Raw genomic sequence first — 23,154 nt, forward strand, 5'->3', positions numbered from 1 at the left:
ACACCGTCCTTGGGTTAAGAGCCATCTCCAAAGCAGTTTGAGTGATGCAACAATGAATCCAGCTGGAACTTACTGTGGCACTGATTCCTTCTCCTCCTTCTGGAACTTTTGGAAAGGCATCATAAATTGAAGACACATAAGTTATTACAGACTTTTCATCTGGCGAAGGGACATCCACATCTGAGAGAGAGAAGAGCGGGGGAATAAAGCAATCAGAGGATAATGGAATCTACTGTATTCTGCTACCCATGAAAAGACTGAGCCCACCTACATATGTAGCAGAACCAAGTGGTAAAGATTTCCTCGGACTGCTGCACTTCACTGGCAACTGAGAGTCTGAATGCCCCACCATGAAAAAACCCCTATCCCATGCCCCCCGGCAACTAGCATGTCAGGAAGAAGGCTGGCCAAGAATCCTTCTCCCTGCCTTGCTAATCTCCTATGGGCAAGGAGAGTATGTGCAACATGCAGTCCTCCCCACCTGACCTGCGGCCTGAAATGCTACAATCCAAGAAAATCAGAATCATGAACCTTCCGCAGAATTGCAAGCTTTAATTGGTTAGTCAGTGCAACCTATTTATTTTATTCAAAAACAACAACATGCTCATCAGTGTTTCTGGAAGGGCTAGGTAACCTGATCCTCTCAGAAGTTTGTGCTGTTACCTCCACCGTCAAACTGTGAATTGTAGGCTCTTTGGGGCAGCCAACTGCCTTTTCTGCTTACTTTACTTTTAAAAGCACAATAAAGTAAAGTATGCCGTTGAGTCGGTGTCGACTCTAGGGACCACAGAGCCCTGTGGTTGTCTTTGGTGGAATACAGGAGAGGGTTACCATTACCATCTCCCACGCAGTATGAGATTATGCCTTTCAGCATCTTCCTATATCGCTGCTGCCCGATATACATGTTTCCCATAGTCTGGGAAACATACCTGCAGAGATCTGAACCGGCAAACTCTGGGCTTGCTAATCAAGTCATTTCCCCGCTACGCCATTAGGTGGCTTTAAAGCACAATAGTTGCTGCTAAAACAACAGTTTTTAAAGCAATTTGTGACCCCATTAACTGTGTGCTTTCTAGCTTGTCATTTCTTGCTCAGAAAAGCATCAGAGGGTCGACTGAGTAAGCATCAGCTGAGCAGGGCAATATCTATTTTCCATTTTTGTTCTGAATGTCCAGGACCGAAGGAGGATCCCACGTCATCTGAACATTTGCTGACAGTTTTTAAGGACTACCCGATTCCCTCAGAGGCAAGCCTCACTCCACACACAGGGAAGCCACCTAACATTTCCTCAGTGAGGCAGATACATATTGAACCTTTCAGACACAACGTCTGCAGGCCTCTCAGGGTCGATTCTAATATGCAGCTGGACACATTTTGTGCAGTGGCAAAAAAAAAAAAAGTGCAGTGGGAACTAGGTTTTTGTGCAATTGGGAATATTGGGGGTTTAATAAGAAAGAGTTGTAGAAATAGACGAGGGGATGAAATAAATAGAAAAATAGGCTGATTACCATTTGTTTTCAGTCTTCATAACTTTATACTGATAGTATTATCAGAACCAAATACTTGCATAGTCGGACACATTTAACAACTCAGTCATATATTTTGATTGTTTTTAATGTTGTTTTAGAATATTGTTTTAATAATTTTAAATTGTTGTGTTTTAAATTTCTTGTTTTTGTTTTTAACTAATGTTTCAGTTTTGTTTTTATCTTCTTGTAAACCGCCCAGAGAAATAAGTTTTGGGCAGTATAAACATATGTAAAATAAACATATATATATATACACACACACAGTATATGTAGGTATACAAAAGTTACAGAGAAGAAGGAAGCCTTTGGCTGGGGATTGTGGGAGCCGTAGTCAACAACATTAGAGGGGGCATTGTCCCCAGTGATATCACCATGTGCCACACCTCCTCTCAAATTATGTCAACCAGTGTTATATTTTCATTTTCTTTCTTTCTTTTCCAATTAGAAGGGAAATGCTCATGAATTGGAGATGGGAGCAGCACTGGTAAAGGGTGGTTGTTGTTTTTACAACTTAAGAATACAGCCTGGGGCTTCATGAACTGTTATCACCTGAACACAACATCTGAAGAGACCAAGAGCCCCGGGAGACATCCAGGGAGGTCCCCCCCCCCCCGCCCAGTGTTGGTGCTCTTGTGCAAGCGGAAGGACACTGTGTGAAGTCATTACGTGGCGAAAGGAACTTTGCTCCTTTCCCTTGGGTTAGCAGGAGCGGTGTGCAACGTGACACAGTCTCCCACTCGCCAGCTCCTCTACTGCCAGTGGCGGTTCTTCTGCACCCCACGGTGGAGTAACCCCACAGCTAAAACTAAGTAGCACTGTAAGGGTCACCGACCGCAGTCACCCAGCTGACTTGCCTCCCACCCCACCCACACCTCACCTTCTGCATCCAGCAACCTGGTGACCCCAAGCCGCTCTGCGATCTCGAAGGCCTGCTCCAGATTATCTCGGCTGCTCTGAATCTGCACTCTCTCCATATCCACTAGATCCGGCCTGCAAGAAAGAGCAAAGGGACAAGGCGTTCAGAGGCTGCTGCTGCTGCCAGAAATTTCCGCTGCAGAGGAACAGCAGCAACAATGACAGTTCCCCTCCCCCCCACTGGGTTGAACCAGGTCGTGCTAAACGCAATGGTGCATACTCCCAGGGAGCGGGGTATCAGATTGCAGGGTTCCCCACCCCTGGAAAAAACCATGCGGATGCCCCCCTCCCAGCAAAAGCTCTCGCAAAGTGTGAATTGCAGCTCAACAAGAACAGGTAATGGAATGACAAGAGTGCCTCTGAGCACGTGCACTGCGCTCCAAACATGAAGTGAGGTGTTCATGCGAACTGGGCCAAGAGGCCCCTCTTAAGGTGGTGGGTCTCTGAGGGGTTGTAGAGGAAGAGCAGCTGGCCCTATCCACCCCCAGCACCGTGTTCCTCCCAGGGGCTGGTTGCTGGGGTCTCCCTTGGGCTTCTTTTTAGGTTCCGAGAACCTCTGGGGGAGGGAACCATCTCCTCACTCCCTTTTGCTATGCAAACCAATTATGAGAACTTTTGCTCTGGCTACAGATTCATAATAACAATACTAAAGAAGATCATCATGATCATAATCCCAGCAAGAGAGTGGTAACAGGAGCTCAGACCTCAGCCCTAGAATTGTGGGGCAATCACACATTGTCCTCACCACTGAGCACACAGGGACATAGGAAGGTGCCTTCTGATGAGTCAGACTTTGGATCCATCTTGTCTGCACTGGCTGGCAGGAGTCCAAAGGAGGTTAACTGCGCAGCTCTACCTGACGAATGGCCATCCTACAGATGGCCCAGCTTTCGGGCAGGGTGGGTGAGAGAGGAGCCACCTGGGCTGCCTCCTTTGGCTCCCCTCCTGGCTCCTTAGGATGAGCTGCTACTGGCTGACAGTGGCTCTCCGGAGTGCAGACAAGAGTGTTTTCCAGCCCCACCTGGGTGCCTTCCAGATTAGACCCTGCAACGGGGTCACAATGTATCTCTGAAGTGTGCTTCCACACTTCCCATGTTGTGACACTGCAGTCCCTACACAGACAGCAGGGTGCTGTTCACATTTCCAATGCCTTGTTTCGAATTTAATTGCTGCGATATAGAGCTAGGACGTTGTATATCCGGCATAAATAAGTTGCCGTTTTTTCGGGTTGTTCGTTTCCGCGAGACTCTGCTCCCCCTGCTGTTTATACTTCAAATGTGACTTGCCTAAATTGAGGCATTTTGCTGCTCTTGAGCAGCTAGTCTGGAAAGCACCCTGGAAACGCTCCCAAGGACTGAACCTGGAACTTTCCCAGTAACACCATTCTGAGTAACAGCCAGCTCCCACCCCCCTAGACTGAAGGAAAGGGCCTCTAGATAACGGCTCAGCACCTCTCTATTTAGAAGATATCCCCTCTTGTTTGAGTCTGGATACATCCCTCCCTGGCCCAATGTCCAGCTGAAAGACCAAGGCAAAATGTAGGTGCATAGAGCCTCATTTGTAAAGTCAACAAGAGATGATACAAAGTCTTTACTACTTATATGGTGCAGAAGTTAAGGTGATCAACTTAACTGACAATTTCCATGCTTTAAAAAAAAGAGTGAAAATGGTAAGCACCTTAACTCTCATCTTAAGACAGATTTTTCAGTATTTTAAACTATACATAACCCCTGATTGTTGAATTGTCCTCAAAATCATATCTCAAAATTAAAAATGGGCAAATCCAAAATTCTGGATTCAAACTGCAAAATTTCAACTGATTTTGAATATTCACAAGACATTTCATTTTAGCGTTACCATTTTAGAGATGGTTCTGTGAACTAGGAAGGAGGCAGCCACATACCTATATCTGTGAATGATGGCGTTGAACATCTTCCCGTCGCTCCAGCAGGACGAGAAGTTGGTGCACTTCACCCCCACGTAACCCGCTGTCACCTTCTGCGTCCATAGGAGGAGCTTCTCTTTGGCGGACATGTCTCCCGATTCTCCGCTGATGTAGATGTCGGAGATCTGGAAAAGAAAGCCACGGCTAGGTTGCAGTTGTGCCATGAGCAAAACTTTGCGAGGAGGAGGAGGAGGAGAAAGAGGAGGGTGGGGGAGTGCTCTGCAAGGGTATGGAGGCAAAAGGCACCAGGGAGACCCTCTCATGAGTCAAAGTGATACGGCTGCCTCAGGTGGGGTGTTGCTGCTGGGCCCAGACTTTGGGCTCAAAGGCGCCCCCCCACCTCCTGGGGGACCCCAACCAGAGCTCCTGTAGCCCACCAGTGCCAGGAATTTCCTCCCTGCACCAGCATGAGTGTGGTCACCAACTTGGAGATTGTGCCTGTGCCAACACAGGGAAGAGGTTTCTGGCACTGGTGGTGGCCACTGCTATCGCTCCTGTCCTGCCCCCATTCGACCCCATCCCCTGCCACTTGTCAACCACGGCTGCTCTTTTCTCTCCCCCCTCCTCGCCCGCCACACTTGCTATCCGGCTCCAAGGCACATCAGAGCTTCTGACTGCCCTGGAACCCAGATGGGCAGCAAGACCACACATGCGCCCTGATGCAGACAGAGGGTGCATGTCTGCTCACAGCAGAAGGTGCTCTGCCTCCACTGCAGTGGGGAGAGCTGGAGTCGGAGGATGGGGCAGGGGCGGAACTCTAATAGGGCCAGGGGAGACAGTTGTCTGGGGGCCCACTGCCTTGGGGTGCACCCAGAGGCAAGTCACATGACTGACTCCCCCAGCCGCGCAGCCGCCCGGGCTTCCTTCAGTTGTATTCATCCTCCGAAGCTGATGTGAGTGTGAAGACCTGGAGCTACCAGAACAGCAGGTCTTTCTCTAGTACCCTTAAATGACTTGCATCATCCACAATTTACAAAACCTTTTGAAAAATAATTTAGGATGATGTTCTATTGTGGCACATAGAGGGGTGTGTGTGTGTGTGTGTGTGTACACACACACACAATGCTTTTTGTTACCACTATTCAGCCTCATTTAAGATTTCTTTACTTCATGAGCTGAGCTTCAGTGAGGGGCGGGGTGCATTTTAAAATCTTGTCTCTGGGGCCACCCCAACCTTGCTACGCCCCTGGGATGGGGGGCACATAAGGCCATTTGGACCAGGGTGTAAAATTACTTAGCTGCACCTCTGGCCTCAGGTGGTGAATTCTGGGCACACTGAAAAACTAAGAGGATGGAAAATAGCAAGCTGTCATACATGGAACATAGTCAGACCCTGGGTCCATCTAGCTCAGTATTGTCTACACAGACTGGCAGCAGCTTCTCCAAGGCTGCAGACAAGATCCCCTCTTGGCCCTATCTTGAAGATGCTGCCAGGGAGGGAACTTGGAACTTCCTGCATGAAAGCAAGCATGCAGGTGCTCTTCCTAGAGAGGCCCCATCCCCTACGGGGAATATCTTACAGTGCACAAACATATAGTCCCCCATTCAAATGCAAACCGGGGTGGACCTTGCTTAGCAAAGAGGATAATCCATGCTTGCGACCACAAGACCAGCTCTCTTCCCTTAGGGTAGACAGAGGTGTCTGACTCTTGGGCACAGTTCACTAGCAAGTTCTTCCGAGAAAGCCCCATTGAAATAAATGGAACTAGCTTTATTATATGCTAGTACTTTATTGCTCTCCATGCTCCCCTCCACACACCCTGCTCAAGCACTCAGCCGTCCTCCTCCTCGGCACTTCAGGCACCTCCAGCGTAGCCTTTTATATAGAGATAGACAAATAGATAGTTCTCATTCATTTAGATGGAAATTATGCAGGCAAACCTCCTGGGAGATTGTGCCCCATGTTGGTTTGAGGGCGAGGGGGCCATATGGAGTTCTCTCTCCAGCACCAGCATTTATTGGAAAGTGTCACACCTGAAAACCAAACAGTGAAGGCACCCTGGTTTTTAGACTTGGTCAAGAGAGCTAGGGATTTGGAGGCCAAGAGGTCCTCAAGCTGAACTTCCACCAACCTCTCACACATCTAAAAACTCAGCTCAGGTCCTGAGTGAGAAAAGATGGTTCAGCGAAGAGACGTTGCAAGACGGTGCAGCCTCCAGATAACCCACACTAGCGAGCCAAGCCACATTCCCAGGGTTACTGCCCAAGAGATGGGTGTGTGATTCACCCTTGCTAGCATGCCAACGTGAGCAGAACCATGCATTGAGACCTCCCAAGGGAAACATATTGTTAAAAGAAAGGAATACATCAAATCACCACACTACTATAACTGTGCGATGTGAAACAAGTAAACATGCATTGGAACTACAACAAAGCTTGAAAACAAAACCACCACCACAGATAAAACTAAGAGCAGCAGCAGCAGATTCTGCTGGGCAGGGCCCTGACTCTTTGCCTCTGCTCAAACCCCTCCAGGTGACTGCTATAGAAGAACAAGCTGTGCCGGGGGTGTGAGCCGAAGGACGAGAGCACAGGGGCCCTCGACCTTTTGGCTCTCAGCCTTGAGGTTAGCAGACTAACCCTAACCCTCCTTGTTCCCATAAATGGTGGTCAGGAGCAGCTTGTCCAAAGGAGCTAGGGCAAGGGGGATGCCAAAGGAGGCAGGCACAGCTGCCTCTGCTTCCCAGAGCTCTGTTCCCCCCCACACACCTCGCCATTAATAAGAGCTGCGCCGCCCGGAGGCATTTGCCTGATGAATGGCCGGCCTGCAGGCAGCACATGGGGTGGGAGAGAGAGGGGAGCCAACGGGGCTCTGGGAAGCAGAGACAGCTGTGCCTCCTTTGGCACCTGCTCAGCTCCTTTGGACCATGTGGGTTTTCCCAAGGAGGGCATCCTACAGGTGCAGCCTACCACAGCAAAAAGCTGGAATGCATAGCAGGCCCTCTCCCAAAGACCTCCACGGAGCAAGCTTTAGGTTGGCTGGGTCACTGGTTTTTATGAATGACCTTTGTTTAAATGCTTTGTGTGGGTTTTTTTGGGTTTTTTTAATGCTTCAATGGGGGTGTCCAACATGGGTCCCCAGATGTCATTGGACTACAACTCCCATCACCCCCAACTGTGGCTGTGGATGGTGGTAGTCCAGCAACATCTGGGAACCCAATTTCGAGAGCCCCTGCATTCATGTTATCTAAATGCATGAGCTGCTTTGAAAAATATCAAACTTATCGGCTCACACTATCCTTGCTGGGAAAAGGTAGCAAGAACTTCACAAAACCAGCATGCGTTCCAAAAGCAGCAGCTGCATTTGGGCCTGGAAAATATCTGCCTAGTGAAGGATTTGCAAAAACTGTAATAAAAGCTTGGTTGGATGACGAGAAGGACAGCCCAGGGACAGCCAGCACTTCAGAGAGTATCTGTCCAGCAACCCGCAGCGCCCTGCCAATCAGAGCATCCTCCTCCCCTCCTGAGATGAATGCAGCTGGCTTCACGTCCCCTGCCCAGCCCCCTTCCAGGCACACAGAAGCAGCAAGCAGAAGTGTGCACTCAGAGAGAGTCGGGCACGGCTGAACTGCTGCTGTAGCACATATTCTTTGTGCAATCTACTGGTACCCTTGTCTGCAAACAGTTCTGCTGGGGATGCTTCAGGTACAAAATATCCAGCTTCAGGCAACAGAAAGAGGCCAGACTGCCCTACAGTATCCCATCCAGCGATGTGGGTTTCCCATAAAAATTTGGATTAGAAGATTTCCCAGAAATTTTTACCATGCAAATTTCACCTTTGTTTGCATAAAATCTGCATTTTTCATTTAAAAATTGCTATACAAATTTTCCTGATGCCCTAGACAGATCATGATCAATCTGGCATGTTGGTTGACCTATATATACACTTAATAACAAAAACAAAAAAAAACCCACTACCACCATATAAATTTCCTAAAGTACATCTCAAAATCTTTCAAGTTGTTGAACTGAAATATTTGATGGGGGGTGGGGATCAATAAAGACACTTCATGTGCTTTAATTTTACTGTTATACTGAAACAAATTCAAAGCTTTATAGGGAAAGTTTTTTTAAAAAAAATACTCAAACCAATGAAACACATTTACGGCTAACCTGTGAACCGCCTAACCAATCTGAACCAAGTTTGCTACAGCTGTAGAGACACATAGGGACACCTCAATGGCATAATTTGTGATGTCATCATCCACCCCAAGATGGCAGGCATGTGAACATTTGTGGCACAAGTGGGTTAATCTGTGAGCAGCCTAACCGATTTGAACCGAATTTGGTGGTTGTATGGACACCTTAACGGCATAATTTGTGATGATATAATCCACCCCAATTCAAGATGGTGGATGCATGAACATTTGAGGAGCAAGTGGGCTAACTTGTTAACTGCCTAACCATTTTAGACCAAATTTAATCCAGTTGTAGGGATAGTGAAAGGAAAGTAGGCAGATTAATTCTTACCAGAACAACTTGTTAATTTTATTTATTTGTTCTTATCTTATCCATCTTATTTGTTTGTTATTTCTCTGTGTAAACCACCCTGAGCCATTTTTGGAAGGGCAGTATAGAAATCGAATGAATGAATGAATGAATAACTTAAAACACTGGTTGTTTGGTTGGTTGGTTTATAACTTTGAAATGGCTGAACTTGCATTGGCATCCACTCATTGTTACTAATGAATTTTAAGCCACCCTGCTGAACATCCATACTAGCACTGGGCACATGCAGCCAGGTGACGTCCACCCATCTGCCCTTCCCTCTGATGCCCCCAAGCATCACCCTCAGGGACATATTTTGGTGATGCACAGGGAGCTTGAGAGCAGTGGTCCCTCTAATTTTTTTTTCATCTCTGTGCAGAATGAGTTTTGTTCTGGGTGGCAGTTTGTAAACAGTGTGTGCACAAGTGCATCCAGAGTGGGACCTGCCTGATTCAGCCTTTTAACTGAGCGGACAAAATGTGAGAGTGTGCATACACACGCACGCCTTAGAGAGAAGACTGGAGTAAGTTGCCTCTTCCCCTGCTCAGGCGATAGTGCAATGGTATCCTGGCAGCCGCAGTGCTGCATGTGTGCAATGCTAGTCTGGATATCAGCTAATGAAATGTTAGAAATGCAAATTTCTCCACCAGAAAAATAAAGTTTGGACATTTTTCCATGGAAAATTTTTCCACCCTACACCTCTGACCCCCAGCTTATATTATAGCTTGATAGCTCTATGCAAACATACATAGCTCTATGCACTTAACCATGGTTTGTATTTGTTTCAAACCATGGTTACACATTTCATTCAGCTAGCTAAATATAGCTACCTCCTGGCCACAAACCCTGCTAGAAAATCATAGTTTGAAGAAACCAATACATTTGTTAGTGTATTTGCAAACTGTAGTTTGAATCAACCTTGGCTAAGCATATCTGCACTGAGTAAATCCATTTTCCTGGTTTCCTGCTTGCAAGATGTCAAGATGATGCTCTCATTGGTGTCTCCCTTTACATGGTTCCTAGGGGTGGGGCTAAGCTTGGTAACTTAAGCCATGCTTTCATTCTCTGTCTAGATCTTAACCAAGGTTAGGAACCTAGGAAGCTGCCATATACCGAGTCAGACCATTGGTCCATCTAGCTCAGTTTTGTCTACACAGACTGGCAGCAGCTTCTCCATGGTTACTGTCATTTGACCCTAATGAGGGAGGCTTGGCTGTCATGCACGCAGGACAGGGCCTTCTCTGTTGCTACCCCCAGACTCTGGAATGCTCTCCCAGTGGCTATTCGCTCCTCAGTCTCCATCACAGCTTTTAGAAAGCATGTTAAATTGTGGCTTTTTACCCAGGCTTTTATTTGATTGTTTCTGCTGCTGCTGCTCTTTATACTCTGTATTGCTTTTATGCTTTTTTAATTTTTAATCAGATTTGTTTTAAATTTTAACTTAATATTTTAATTGTGTCTTTCTTACAATCTTGTTTTTAAATTTTGCTGTAAACTGCCTTGGGATTGTTTTAATGAAAGGCAGTATATAAATTTAACAATAAACAAACAAACAAACCTTGGAGATGCCATTTCCAGTCTGTATCAGCCCTATCGGGAGATGCTGCCAGGGAAGGAACTTGGGGCCTTCAAGCAGGAAGGTGCTCTTCCCAGAGCTATGGCCCCCTCCCCAAAGGGGAACATCTTAGCGTGCTCACACACGTGGCCTCCCATTCAAATGCAAACCAAGGTAGAGCCCCGCCCCCAATAGGGACAATTCATGCTTGCTACCACAAGACCAGCTCTCCTCCCTATAAAGGATTTAAACCACAGACCCAAATTGGTGCTAACCAGCCATGGCTAAGTGCTAGAACTGAGCCTACACTGCAATCATTCCGCAGCAGAAACCCTGGGGATACAGACTAGACTTTACTGGCCATCTCAGGGAGCACAGCCAGCTAAAAGCTGTCCAAGGGGGCTGAAGTTCCTATAAGGTCTCATTTTCCTTCAGGAGGAGAAGCAGGAGGGCTGCGGGGGGGGGGGCGATGGGACAAGCCAACTGCAGTCAGCAAACAAACATGCCGGCCCTGGAGCGACAAATGCAACATCCAAAAGACAACATGGGAGCGCCAAAAAGCAACTGCTGGCTCCACCAGGTGGGTGCGGTGCTGTGCCGGGGAGAGGAGGACAGGCCCCTCTCAGCCCCTGGGAAGAACTGCCTTCAGGCAGAGCACAAGCACCTCCCTGGGCCTCATCCAGCCCGGCACTGCAGAGCTTCCACCAGGCCCTGCTGGCTCCCCGCTCCACATTCCTTGCCAGCCTGGGGCCAGGCGCCATCCGCCTTCACTGACGCAGGTGGCCGGAATGATGCACGGAGGAGCAGGGCCGGCACAGTGACCCAGTTTCCACCCCGAGAGCGACGGAGAGGAAGAGCGCAGGGCGGCGGCTGCTGGTACTTGCCAGAGGAAGACTGGGGGGAAAGAGTGAGACCGGCTCCCCCTTCCTAGGACAGAGCCAGAGTGGCTGGAAGGGGACCCCCCCCGATGCTTCAGCAGAGCCCATTTGTTGTGGGGGGGACCCATAACTGGGACTAAACTGAGTGCCTTGGAGCACTTCTGCCATACTTGACGGGGGGGGGGCGGTCAAATACAGCAACAGGCCGCTCCAGGGGCTCCTCTCTGCACCACGTCCTGATGTTAACAAGAGTCACACAGGCTGGCCATTCATCAGGGAGACCTGCGCAGATAACCGGATGAATGGCCAGCCTGCAGGCAGCAGGGCTCTCCTTACCACTGAGGTGTGGTGGATGGGATGGAGCCACTGAAGCTGCCTGGAAGCAGAGGCACCTGCACCTCGTTTGCCCCCCCCACACACACACACCCTCCGCCCATTAGGGCAAGCCGCTATTGAATCCAGTTCAGCTGCAACGGTAGGCAGGTCTAAGGCCACCCTGGGCTCTGAAGGTACCAAGACTGCCTTGCAAGCCTCCTAAGCCAGGGGCGAGGTCAGAGACGAGCCCCTCGACCCCTCCAGCTTTGCTCTCCGCAGGCTGAAAGACGGCCATCACATGCCAACGGGTGAGAGCGTTTGGGAACCCCACCCACCCACCCGCGGCATCACCATGACAGCCACCAGTGAGCGCAGGAGAGAGCGGACACAGGTCACCACTAGCTGCCATGCCTTCTGGGCTCCATGGGGGCTGCAGGACCCTGGTTGCTTGCAGTGGGGTTTGGTGGGGGCGGGTAGGAAGCCCTTGCTTTCACTGCCTCTTGGGCACATTGGGATTCCAACAGGCACCCCTGGAATGCACAAGGTAAGGAGAGCGCCTCTGAGCATGCACAGAGGGCCTTGCCCTGCACTGCAGGGGGAAGGCCGAACCTGAAGTACCACCCAGGGCAGCCTGCCAGGGAGCAAGGCAAACAAGAACTTTATCTGAAGCAACCCAAAGCCCTGTCCAGAGAAACGGAGAGAGGCCCAAGAAGAGACACAAAAAGCTGGCATTGCGGGGGGGGGGGGTAGGGACACCTCCTTCTGTACCCGACAACTCAGAGCCAGTTTATACACTGCTTGATTCGAGGAGCTCCTAACGTGAGCTCGGCCCACACACCCACCGTAAGGTTCAGCGCCAGCAGAGCAACTGGATGTCGAGGTCATCTTTGCAGTTTGAGATTCAGCCACGGGAAACCAGAGTCAGTGCCACAGAGGCAGGGCACCAGTCAGCCCCCACGGGGGATCGGGGCCAGGGAAATCCACCTGCCGAGCCCCTCCCCAGAGCTCAACTGGTGGCCTTGCCCTGGGCACGTCACCCTCTCTCCGGGCTACAGCAGAGGCTCCCAGGAAGCAGCAGCACGGCTGCCCTCGCCAGGATTTCTAGGCCCTAACGGGAGCTGCCCACGCCCCGCCTGGCCACCGTGGGAGGGAATTCAACAAGCAAGCTGGCAGGGGCAGAATGCTCCTCTGCGCACCGAGGACGGAGGCAGGAGGCCCAGGGGGCGCTTCCCCTGCACCCTCACTCTGGAGCTGCGTACAAGTTCTGGGCTGACCGCTGCTGCTGCTGCTGCTGCCCGCCCGCCCGCCTCCATCCCCAGCTCACAGAGGCACTTTACCCGCTCCTCTGCCCTTGTTCTAAAGGTGGCCCATCAGGAGCATGGCGGCTCCCCCATGAGGGTCAAGGGGCTTCTGTGCCCTATTGTTAAGAACTGAAACTGGATAAAGGTCATTGTTTATTGTTATATATGTAATGTAAGCGTACGTTTTAGATAACAGGGGTAAAAAAGCTAGAGCTTATATCAACAGATATTTGATATCAACAAATATTTATATACCGCTTTTCAACAAATGTTTCCAAAGCAGTTTGCATAGAGAAACAACAAAGAAAAGAAAAGAAAGAAAAGAAAGGCTCCCTGTCCCCAAAGGGCTCACAATCTAAAAAGAAACTTAAGATAGACGCCAGCAACAGTCACTGCTGGGGTCCTGTGCTGGGGACGGATAGGGCCAGTTACTCTCCCCCTGCTCAATAAAGAGAATCACCACATTAAGAAGGGGCCTCTTTGCCCAGTTAGCAGGAGTCTTTGCCTACTACCAAGAAGAGCTCTTGCTTAGAATACATGAGATGCAGCAGTTTAGTATTTACTATTGTATATTGTATGGGGTTTTTTGTATTTCTGACTTGCTGGTCAAAGACCATAATAAAGACATTTGATCTGGTGTTGTTAAAAGCAGCACAGAGGCCCGATCCTGATGTACAGAGAGGGCAAAGTTAACCCATCCCCCGCTCATGGCATTTCCCACTGAAAACCCTTTCCTCTGTTTCCTCCAGAAATGGCTGTTTGCAGAGTTCAATAGTCACCCTGGGAGCAAAAAACAGCTTTGCAGTGGGGTGACGTCCAGTGGAGAAAGCAGGGGGCACGAGGAAAGCCTTACCGCCTGCCCCCATTCCCACACACTCCCAGTTGTGTGTCCCATGTGTGGTTCAACAATCTTTTCCTGTGAACATCTCCGTCCCTCAGACTAGCCTGTTGGGAGGATATGATGGGAGAACCTCCAGACGGGTTACAGGGTGCAAAATGGGACTGGTGATCGACCCAAGGAACAATGAAGAGGTAGCTTGCCATCAATACACCCAGCAGGAGTAGCTCATCCAAATAAGCCGGGGGGTGGGCGCCAAAGGAGGCAACTCGGGGTGCTCCTCTCTCTCTCTCACCCACACTGCCTGGGGCTGGCCATTCATCAGGTAGAGCTCTACAGGCAGTGCTGACCTTGGGCAGGGCAGGGCAGGAGAGAGAGAGAGGAACCGAGCTGCTTCCTCTGGCACACACACACACACACCCCAACTTCCCGGCTCATTAGGACCAGTGGTTTCCAGCACCCAGTGAATCATAGGAAGCTGCCATATACTGAGTCAGATCATTGGTCTATCTAGCTCAGTACTGTCTTCACAGACTGGCAGCGGCCTCTCCAAAGTTGCAGGCAGGGGTCTCTCTCAGCCCTATCCTGGAGATGCCACCAGGGAGGGAACTTGGAACCTCCTAGATGCTCTTCCCAGAGTGGCTCCATCCCCTGAGGGGAATATCTTCCAGAGCTCACACATCAAGTCTCCCTTTCATATGCAACCAGGGCAGACCCTGCTTAGCTAAGGGGAGAAGTCCTGCTTGCTACCACAAGACCAGCTCTCCTCTCCCACTGAGGTGTGCTGCTGCTCTCACAGTTCTGCCGGGAAGACCCTTCCAGACACCTCCCGTTGCTAAAAGCTCTTCCTGATTTCTGCTAGAAAGGGAAATATCTCCAGCCGGGCCTCTCCGCACTGGGGCAACTGCATACAGACGCTTGCCTGGGAGGAAAGTAAAAAGGAGCGTCGTTGTGAAAGCACCCCTCTCCCCCTCTCCTCCGTGCAGCCAAGGGGAAGCAGCCGTGCCATTCGTATTCTGCGGATCACTTCCCTCCTCCCCAGAGTCCAACGCGCTCATCATACAGAAAAGCCAGTTTTTTGTCGGCTGCTTCAGGCTTTAACCCCTGCTAGGCTCAGAAGAACCGAAACGGCTCTTCCTTCAAATAGCCAGGCCCCCCAACCCCAAGTCATGTGGGCCTTAAAAGGCTCCCGTGAGCCTCTCAAACCAGGGGCTTCCCTAATTCCAGCCAGCCCGCGATTCTCCTTGCCACGTCCCTAATATACCTCCTCGGGTTCTGGGGCCTGCTAGCCACTGGGCTAAGATGTGAGATCAGCACATCAACAGAAGCCTCAGAAGCAAGCCCAGCAGGGCGGTGGGCATGGCCAGGCACGTCGCAGGGGGCTGCCACCAACTGGAGACCCCAGCCGGCCGGCCCACCCCCTCTTTTCGCGTTGCGTGAGGCTCAGGCCTGCAAACAAGCCTGAGAGGGGCCGTGCCCCCCAGCGCCAAGGGAGCCTGGCATGGCCCAACAGGAGGTCACCTTCGGGGATGTCGTTCCAAGCAGTGTTCCCTCTAGCAGGGATTCCCCAGAGGTTGTGGACTACAACTCCCAGAATCCCCAGCTGCAATGGCTCTTGCTTGGGGGTCATGGGAGTTGCAGTCCACAACCTCTGGGAATCCCTGCTAGAGGGGACACCGGGTCCAAGGCAGCCCAGCAATGTAGCAACCACCTGGCCACAGCTCACCTGCCTGGTCACACACCCTGTCAGACGCCCGGGTGGCAGTTGCTAAACACAGGGAGAATCAGCCGCTGCCGCCAACTGGCAGAGGTCCTAACTGGAAGTGGGGTGGGGGTGGGGGGAGGGACTCATGGATCCTCTGGACCCCAAGAACCCACCAAGACCGGGAGCTTCACCTGCTCAAAAGCTACGCTGTCCTTTTTAGGGAGAGCAAGCTAGTTAGAACATCCTCCTCATTCCCACAACAGCAGTTCTGTGCCACTTGAAAGGAAAAGCAGATACGTCACCGCAGATGCTTGACGGGTCAGAACCCCCAACAAGGGAGAAGAGCCAGGCATGGGGCAGGAAGCCTGCCTTGTCCCCTTGGCTAAGCAGGGTCTGTCCCGGTTTGCATTTGAATGGGAGAGGCATTCAAGCGTGCAGGTGCTCTTCCCAGAGTGGTCTGTCCCCTAAGGGGAATATCTGAGCTTACGGTGCTCACGTGTTATCTTCTCCCACATCTCACCCAAAGAACCTCACATCCTCCAGAACGCATTCTTTCCCGTTTGTCTAGAACAGGGGTTCATGGGAAGAGAGCTCCCAACTCTAGGTCCCCACCCCAGCTTGAACTACAATGGACTACAATTCTCATCATCCCCTGCCATAATGAGGTTGATGAGAATTGTAGTCAACACCTTCTCGGGACCCAAGGTTGGGAACCCCAGCCCTATAGAATACCATACGATGTGACGAATATTTAGAAGCAGAGCATGGAGACTGCCATTCTAACTTTAACCAAGCAACAGATCTCACCTCTGTGAATCTGCATAATTAAAAGGCAGGCTGTTAAACCATCACAACCTCCTGTGGCAATGAGGTCCACACATTAATGAAGCTCTGTGAGAAGCAGCACTTCTCCTACTGCCCAAGTCTATTTCAGTGGGTGGCCCTGCATTTTGAATATTTTTAAAAGGCGGGTGGGTAGGTTGTCATTTCTCTTTTCACCCTAGCCCCACCACTCCAAATTTTATAAATCAGTATCTTGCTTCTTCATTAGAAAGGGAAGAATTAAAGTGAAGAGGCAAAGAAGGAGTAACAGGAGAACCAGGAAGGGATGTGGATGGAATCTGCCTCCGCTGAATTCACAGGTGGATTTTGAGGTGTGTCTTTACTGGATATATTTACTGAAGCAGAATTCAAAATGTTCAATTTAGGTTTTTCGTTCTTAGCACATTTCTGAAATTTTGCAAGCTGAGAGATGGGGATTCCTGTTCTCTCTCTCTCTCTCTCTCTCTCTCATTGCAAACACACACACACACACACACACCCACCTCTACATCTAAAAACAAATGCTTTAACCCTTAAACAGCCCACCAAATTTCATTTGCAGAATTGCACAACAGTGAAATTGTGCAATTGCAAACATACATTCATACTTTAAAAGAAACAGAATGCTGTGAAGGTCAACTTTTTCCACCACTCCCTTTCAATTTAGGACCAATTGTATCTCACAGGAACAGAGGAAGGTGTCTTATACCAAACATTGGTCCATTTCACTCAGTCCTGTCTACACTGACTGGCAGAGGATCTCCCGGGTTTCAGGCAACAGTCTCTCTCAGCCTTTCCTGGGTGTTTTCCAGATTACACCCTGCAACGGGGTCACGGCGGATCTCGGAAGTGTGCTTCCACACTTCCTGTGTTGTGATATTGCAGTCCCTACACTGACAGCAGGGTGCCATTCACATTTCTGATCCTTGTTTCAAATTTATGCTGAAATATTGTGCTATGATGTCATATATCCAGCGTAAAGAAGTTGCTGTTTTTCCGGGTTTTTAGTTTCCGCAAGACTCTGCTCCCCCTGCTGCTTACGTTTCAAATGCAACTTGCCTGAACGGGGGCATTTTGCTGCTGTTGAGCAGCTAGTCTAGAAAGTGCCCAGGAGATACTGCCATGGATTGAACCTTGGGCTTTCTGCATACAAACCAGATGCTCTTCCACTGAGCTACAGCCTCATCCCCATTTCTCGGGGTCTCCTTCCAACTGACCTGTCAGCAGGAGGAGGAGGAGGGCACAGACTTTGCTTCAGGGCCAACCTGAGCGCGTAAGGAGCAGGGGTCCTGGTTCCTGGAGAGGCCATTTGCAGCCAACCCTCACGGGCTCCACAGCTCTTTCTTCAAGGTTTTGCCTCCAGCTGCTGCCTTGCTATACCTGGGTATGGCTAGCATAATGCAGAGGCCGGATAAAAGTGTGTGTGGGGGGGGCGGTTTGCACTTGCTATGGGGAGCTCATGACAGAGGCAGGATTTCACCCGTTCTCCAAAAGGAGGGGTGTGGGGACAAGAACCCAACCATTTGGGCAGGCTTGAATTTCTATTGGAACCCAAAAGCCTCCCTGAGGAGTCGAGGCGCCATTTGGGAAGGAGTCAGGGGATGATTCAGCTTCTCGCGCTCCTTGGCCTTCTCTCTTTGCGCTGCTAAGACCAACATAAAAGTCCAGCGGCGGGTATTGTTGCATTTCAGAGAGAGCCACCATGCTTTTGAAGTAAGGGCAACCTCGCCAGTTCTCAGACATCGTTTTCCTAAGCGGCATCTGGCAACCTTGCTTGCTATTCACCGTCGGCTCCACTCCCCCCCCCACCAGCCTTTTTCCTGCCAATTCTGATCTGAGCATCATGATAATTTCATGGCTGCTCTCGCCTCTCTAACAAGCTTCAAAGACATCTTCCACAGTGATGCTGCTTACTGTGGGGTGGGCATCTGCTCAGCAAAAGGGTCTGGCCTTGGGTGTGTGGGGTTTTTTAAGAATGAGAGAGGTTGACCAAATCTTCTTGCTGAGAAGGTCTGCGAGATAAAAGCTCTGAGACGGAGAAAGCATATTTAGGCAGCTTGCAAATGCCATGATTAAAAAAAAAAATCCCTGAGAAAGACCAGAAGGCATGTAGTGAGAGAACAATGTCCTTCCACTACGAAAACAGAAAAGCTGCCACTTTAGAATGTCCTCAACCCAGCAAGGCAAAATATTCTGGGCCCTTCAGATTAAAAGAACAGGCCCCCTCCTCTCAAGACACCAGAAGAGACACGAGAGAACCTATAACTAAATCGTTAAAATAGATTCAAGGAGCCAAGTTGATCTACAGTGTCTCCATTCTCTGCAAGAGACAACAAGAACTGCATTTCGCACACGTAAAAATCCATTTTTAGAACCAATTAAAATTGAACCTTTTACATCTGAATCAGATGTAAATTGAAATGTCTCTCAAAAATAAGCAGCCTTTAAAAGAAATCTGGATTTAATGCACTGTCATGTTAAACCTGCACTTTTCTCTTAAAACTGAAATGTGACTGGCTATCAAACACATTAAGTAAAAGACCACTGTTCAACATAAATAAGACAACTTGCAGGGGAAAATATCTTCTTCTTTTTTACGATACGCATTGCAAAAGGAAATAAAACATGTATTGTATTTATTATTGTAAAAACAACAAAGTCTTGGAGCACCTTAAAGACTAACCAATATATTATAGCATCAGCTTTCATTCATGGACTGTGGCCCATTTCAGCTGTAAAAATGCAAGAGGATCTTGCATGCAACAGTTTCATATATAACTTAACCCATATATACCAGGACTTCTCAAACTTGGGTCCCCAGATGATTTTGGACTACAATGCCCATCATCCAAGGCCACTGTGGCTGAAGAAGAGGGGAGACAGAAGATAACCACAGTGACCATTCACAAGAGTCACAACTGGTGACTATGCAATCAGTGCTTCTGTGAATGGCCAAGGCACTTTTGGGATATACGCTTAAAAACTTCATAGATTTCACCTTTCGCATTCCACGGCCAACCTGCTGAGGATATACTTGATGCATCTGACAAAGCAGACAGCTGCCCACAAAGCTTCTGCTACAATACATGTGTTAATATTTAAGGAGCAACTAGATACTTTGTCATTTTTGTGGCAAGAGACTAACATGGCTAGCAGTCTGGAAGTTACTGATTATTGTGGGCTTCCTATTGGACTTGGGGAATAGGATACTATATCCTCATAGGTGTTAGAATCCAGGAGATATCATTTCGCCAGGATCACTCATGCCCACAATAAATAAATTTAAGATGATAACTTCATAATTTGAGAGCTGAAAACATCCCCAAGCTTAGATGACTAACAGTTACTTGCTCCCATGTTATGCCCCCCAACTATCTGAGCCCTGGACTATTTTCAGTTCTCAAAATTAAGAATATTTATTTTCAGTTTCAGAAGAAAAACTATTTTGCTCAGTAACTATGACTCCTCACTTATGAAAAGTTATTTATTTATTAATTAGATGTTTATGCCTCCCTGCCCAGATGGCTCAAGGCATTTCACAAATGTAAACACAGATACAAATACAAATAACTCATTAAAACAAACTTAAAACCAGTTTAAAATAATTACAGTACTCACTGAAGACCAGGCTTAAAAGATATATGTTTTAGGGCTCTTTTAAAGGCTGTTAAAACTCTTAAGCCTCTAATATCCATAGGGAGCGCATTCCAGAGCTCAGGAGCAGCTGCAGAGAAGGCCCGATCCTGAGTTGAGAGGGACCTCTCCTGATAACCTTAATGTGCAGTGGAGATCATACTGAAGAACGTGCTCTCACTGGTAACCCAGTCCTAAGCCATTTAGGCCTTTAAAGGGAATTATTAGCACTTTTTATTTTGCCAGGAAACATATCGCCTGTTTTAAAACAGGCATAAATAATATGATCTCTCCGAGAAACCCCGAGGACCAATCTAGCTGCTGCATTTTGAACTGCTAAAGCTCTTTAGCAGTGAATAAATTCTGCAGGGGGGATTTCTGCATGGTCCCTCTGCCATGAGTAGCCAAGGCATACATTTGCAAAATATTTAAACCAACAAACCATATAAACCAAAATAAACACTTGCATAATTTATTTAGGCTGCAGAATCAAGCTTTCCCATTTCTCTTTTATACCCCGCCTCTGTCTATAATATGCGCCTAAACGAGACAAAAGAGATTCACACCCTCTTGCAAGGCTGGCTTTATTGCCAGTCCTGCAACACTGAGTGGCACCAATGCCGGCTGTACCATCATGCACACAATCCCAGATACCCGTGTCCAGACACTTGAACACATACACAGCATGTCTGAATAAGGCTATAATGATTTGTGAATGACCCAAGGTAGTTAACACATGAGAAGATGGGGCTGGCTGGAACTAAGCCCCCAGCAGTTCCTTGTTGGGGCAAGGCAAGGCTTGGCTTCTAGGGGCACCTAAGCGCACCCTGCTTACTTTCTGCAGTCAGGTTTGTAGGAGGCTGTCTGGTCAAGACTGGATGGCCTTCAGCAGCCCCACTCCTTTCAGTTTGGAAGTGTTGACAGTCAACTTAGCTCCACTTCTTAGGTTATGGAACCAAGTAGGTCTGAACCATGGCAGGTGAGGGAAGGAGCATTTTCTGTCATGGCATCAAGATAGTGGAACACCCTGCCACAAGAAGACCACCTGACCCTTTTGCTGCTGGCCAGGCAGCAAGACCCATCTTTTCCAGTGGGATTTTTCAGCTGCTGCTTTTTGAAACAGAATTTTGGCTGTTGGTGATGTGGCTTTTTAAAAAAAATCAGTTCTGACCTTTTAACTGGAGTTTTCACTTAATTTTGCATTAGTGTTGGATTTCTTGATTAAACCATTGTACACCTGTTTGTCACCTTCAGAAAGTAGGGATGTGCAATTCGATTCACCCATGAATAGATTCAGGTCGAATTGGGGGTGAGTTAATGATTTGACCCTGAATCAAATCAAAACAAAGAGCCAGATTTGAGGTTGAATAGAATCACCCTCGATTCAATCCAAATTGATTTGGGTGATTCAAATGCCAGTTTGAGGCCCATTTTGCTGTAAAATGGGACTCAAAATGATACTTTCCCCACCGGGAATAAGTGGTCTACCAATTGCAGTCGGCGGGTAGGTCAACCCTTTGCTTACTCAGGTAGACCAATCCTCTGAGGTGGGCTGACGCACCAAGCCTGGAGCAGAGGGTGGGTCTACCCGCCAATCACACTTGCTAGACTAGCTATCCCCAGGTGGGGGAAGTGCCATTGTGAGGCCCGTTTTCCAAGCAAAATGGGCCTCAAAATGTCATTTGAATCGCCTGAATGGAATGAGGCGATTTGGGGCTGATTCATTGAGGCAGCTGGCCAAACCAGATGCTTCAAGAGAGCACCCCCACTTTTGTGAACCCTGTTGCCTATTAAGATCATCTGGAGAGGTCCGGCTGCAGTTGCTGCTGACTTGGGACCAGGACTTCTCCGTGGCTGCCCCAGGGCTTTGGAATGTGCTCCCTGCTGAAATAAGAGCATCTCCTCCTTTGTTTCTCTTTAGGAGGACCATTCAGACATACCTATTAGACGTACCTATTTAGGAGGACCCTGAAGACGTACCCAGGCCTTCAGCTGAGATCAAATTTTGAAATTTTAACGCGTGTTTTTATCTATAATGATTTTTATGAATTTCAAATGTTTTGTATTATGTTTTAATTCTGTATACTACCTAGAGATTTCTATACTAGGCAGTATATAAATTAAATAATAAATAAATAATTTTCAACAAATCAATTTGGGGGTCTGCAATTTGATTTGCGCGTGAATCGAATTGCAGATTTTGATTTGTGCACACTCCTATCAGGAAGGCAGGATAAATGTGCTGAAAATAAGCAAGTGGGTTCCTGACCACCCCTTGGCCAAGGAAGGCCCAGGGAAACAGCTGCTCTCCATCCCTTTTACAGCTGCCTTTCCCCCAAATAAGACTGCTATTATGTTCCTCGCTTAATCTTCTTTTCTCTAAACCAACCGTACCCATTGCCGTGCTCTTGCCTTCTTCTCTTGTGCCAAAGCCTCCCCAAATCATTTGCTATTATCTTTGCTGTTCTCCTCAGAACACCTGGCACTAGCAGTGGGGTGGGAGGCTGGGATGATGACTCCCCACCAAGCAGAGAACTGAACCTGAATCCAAACAAACCTTTGTGTCATTTATTTAGGCTGCAGAATTCAAATTTTCTTAGCCCAGGTTTCAAGTTCTCTCTCATATACCACCCCTCTCTACATATGACCAAGAACAATTCCAAGGGTGGTGGTTGTTTTTTTGCTTTGTTTTGTTTTGTTTTGTGAGTCAGAAGGGAACCTAAGCTGAAAATCTCAGGGAAGCGGAACTGGAACCAAGCCCCTAAAACCAAGGTTCTCAAACTTGGGTCCCCAGATGATGCTGGACTGCAGCTCCCATCACTGAATTGAGTTGAAGTCCACAACACCTGGAGACCCAAGTTTGAGAAGCCAGCCCTGAACACAAAAAGTGGTTTAAAATATGCGGTCCGGTAATCAGACACTCAGCTTGTAACTGTAGGCTTCATATTTCAATTGCACAATTTGTTCATGTTTTTTAAAAGCTGCCATTGTTTTCATTACACAGTTACATTCCAAGTTAGAGTTGTATATGTCTGGAAGCGTTAACATTCTATTTAGTGAATATGATGAGACATGTGAAAGGTAGGTTTATTTTTTACATTTCATACTTCTATATTGTGCTTGTCAATGACTCCAGAGCATGACATGCAAATGGGTCTGAAACACTTAATAAAACACTGTTTCAAGCTGGTGCTTGAAAAATTCCCAACTGTGCGTCTCCTGATGCTGTT

The 23,154-nt window shown here is 48.4% G+C and overlaps 1 protein-coding gene across 30 annotated transcripts in view; it reads right to left on the reverse strand.

Moving 5' to 3' along the window:
• Positions 1-23,154, reverse strand: part of MACF1 (microtubule actin crosslinking factor 1) — a 362,956-nt gene that overhangs the window by 191,169 nt on the left and 148,633 nt on the right. For all 30 annotated transcript variants that reach the window (XM_053267998.1, XM_053268004.1, XM_053268005.1 and 27 more), the window contains 3 exons: positions 4,348-4,514; positions 2,407-2,519; positions 74-180 (listed from right to left, as the gene is read on the reverse strand). In XM_053267998.1, the coding sequence (XP_053123973.1) occupies positions 74-180; positions 2,407-2,519; positions 4,348-4,514 (387 nt within the window). The remainder of the gene's footprint in view (positions 1-73; positions 181-2,406; positions 2,520-4,347; positions 4,515-23,154) is intronic.

This window comes from Hemicordylus capensis, chromosome 7 (genome assembly GCF_027244095.1).
Source record: "Hemicordylus capensis ecotype Gifberg chromosome 7, rHemCap1.1.pri, whole genome shotgun sequence".
Lineage (NCBI taxonomy): Eukaryota > Metazoa > Chordata > Lepidosauria > Squamata > Cordylidae > Hemicordylus > Hemicordylus capensis.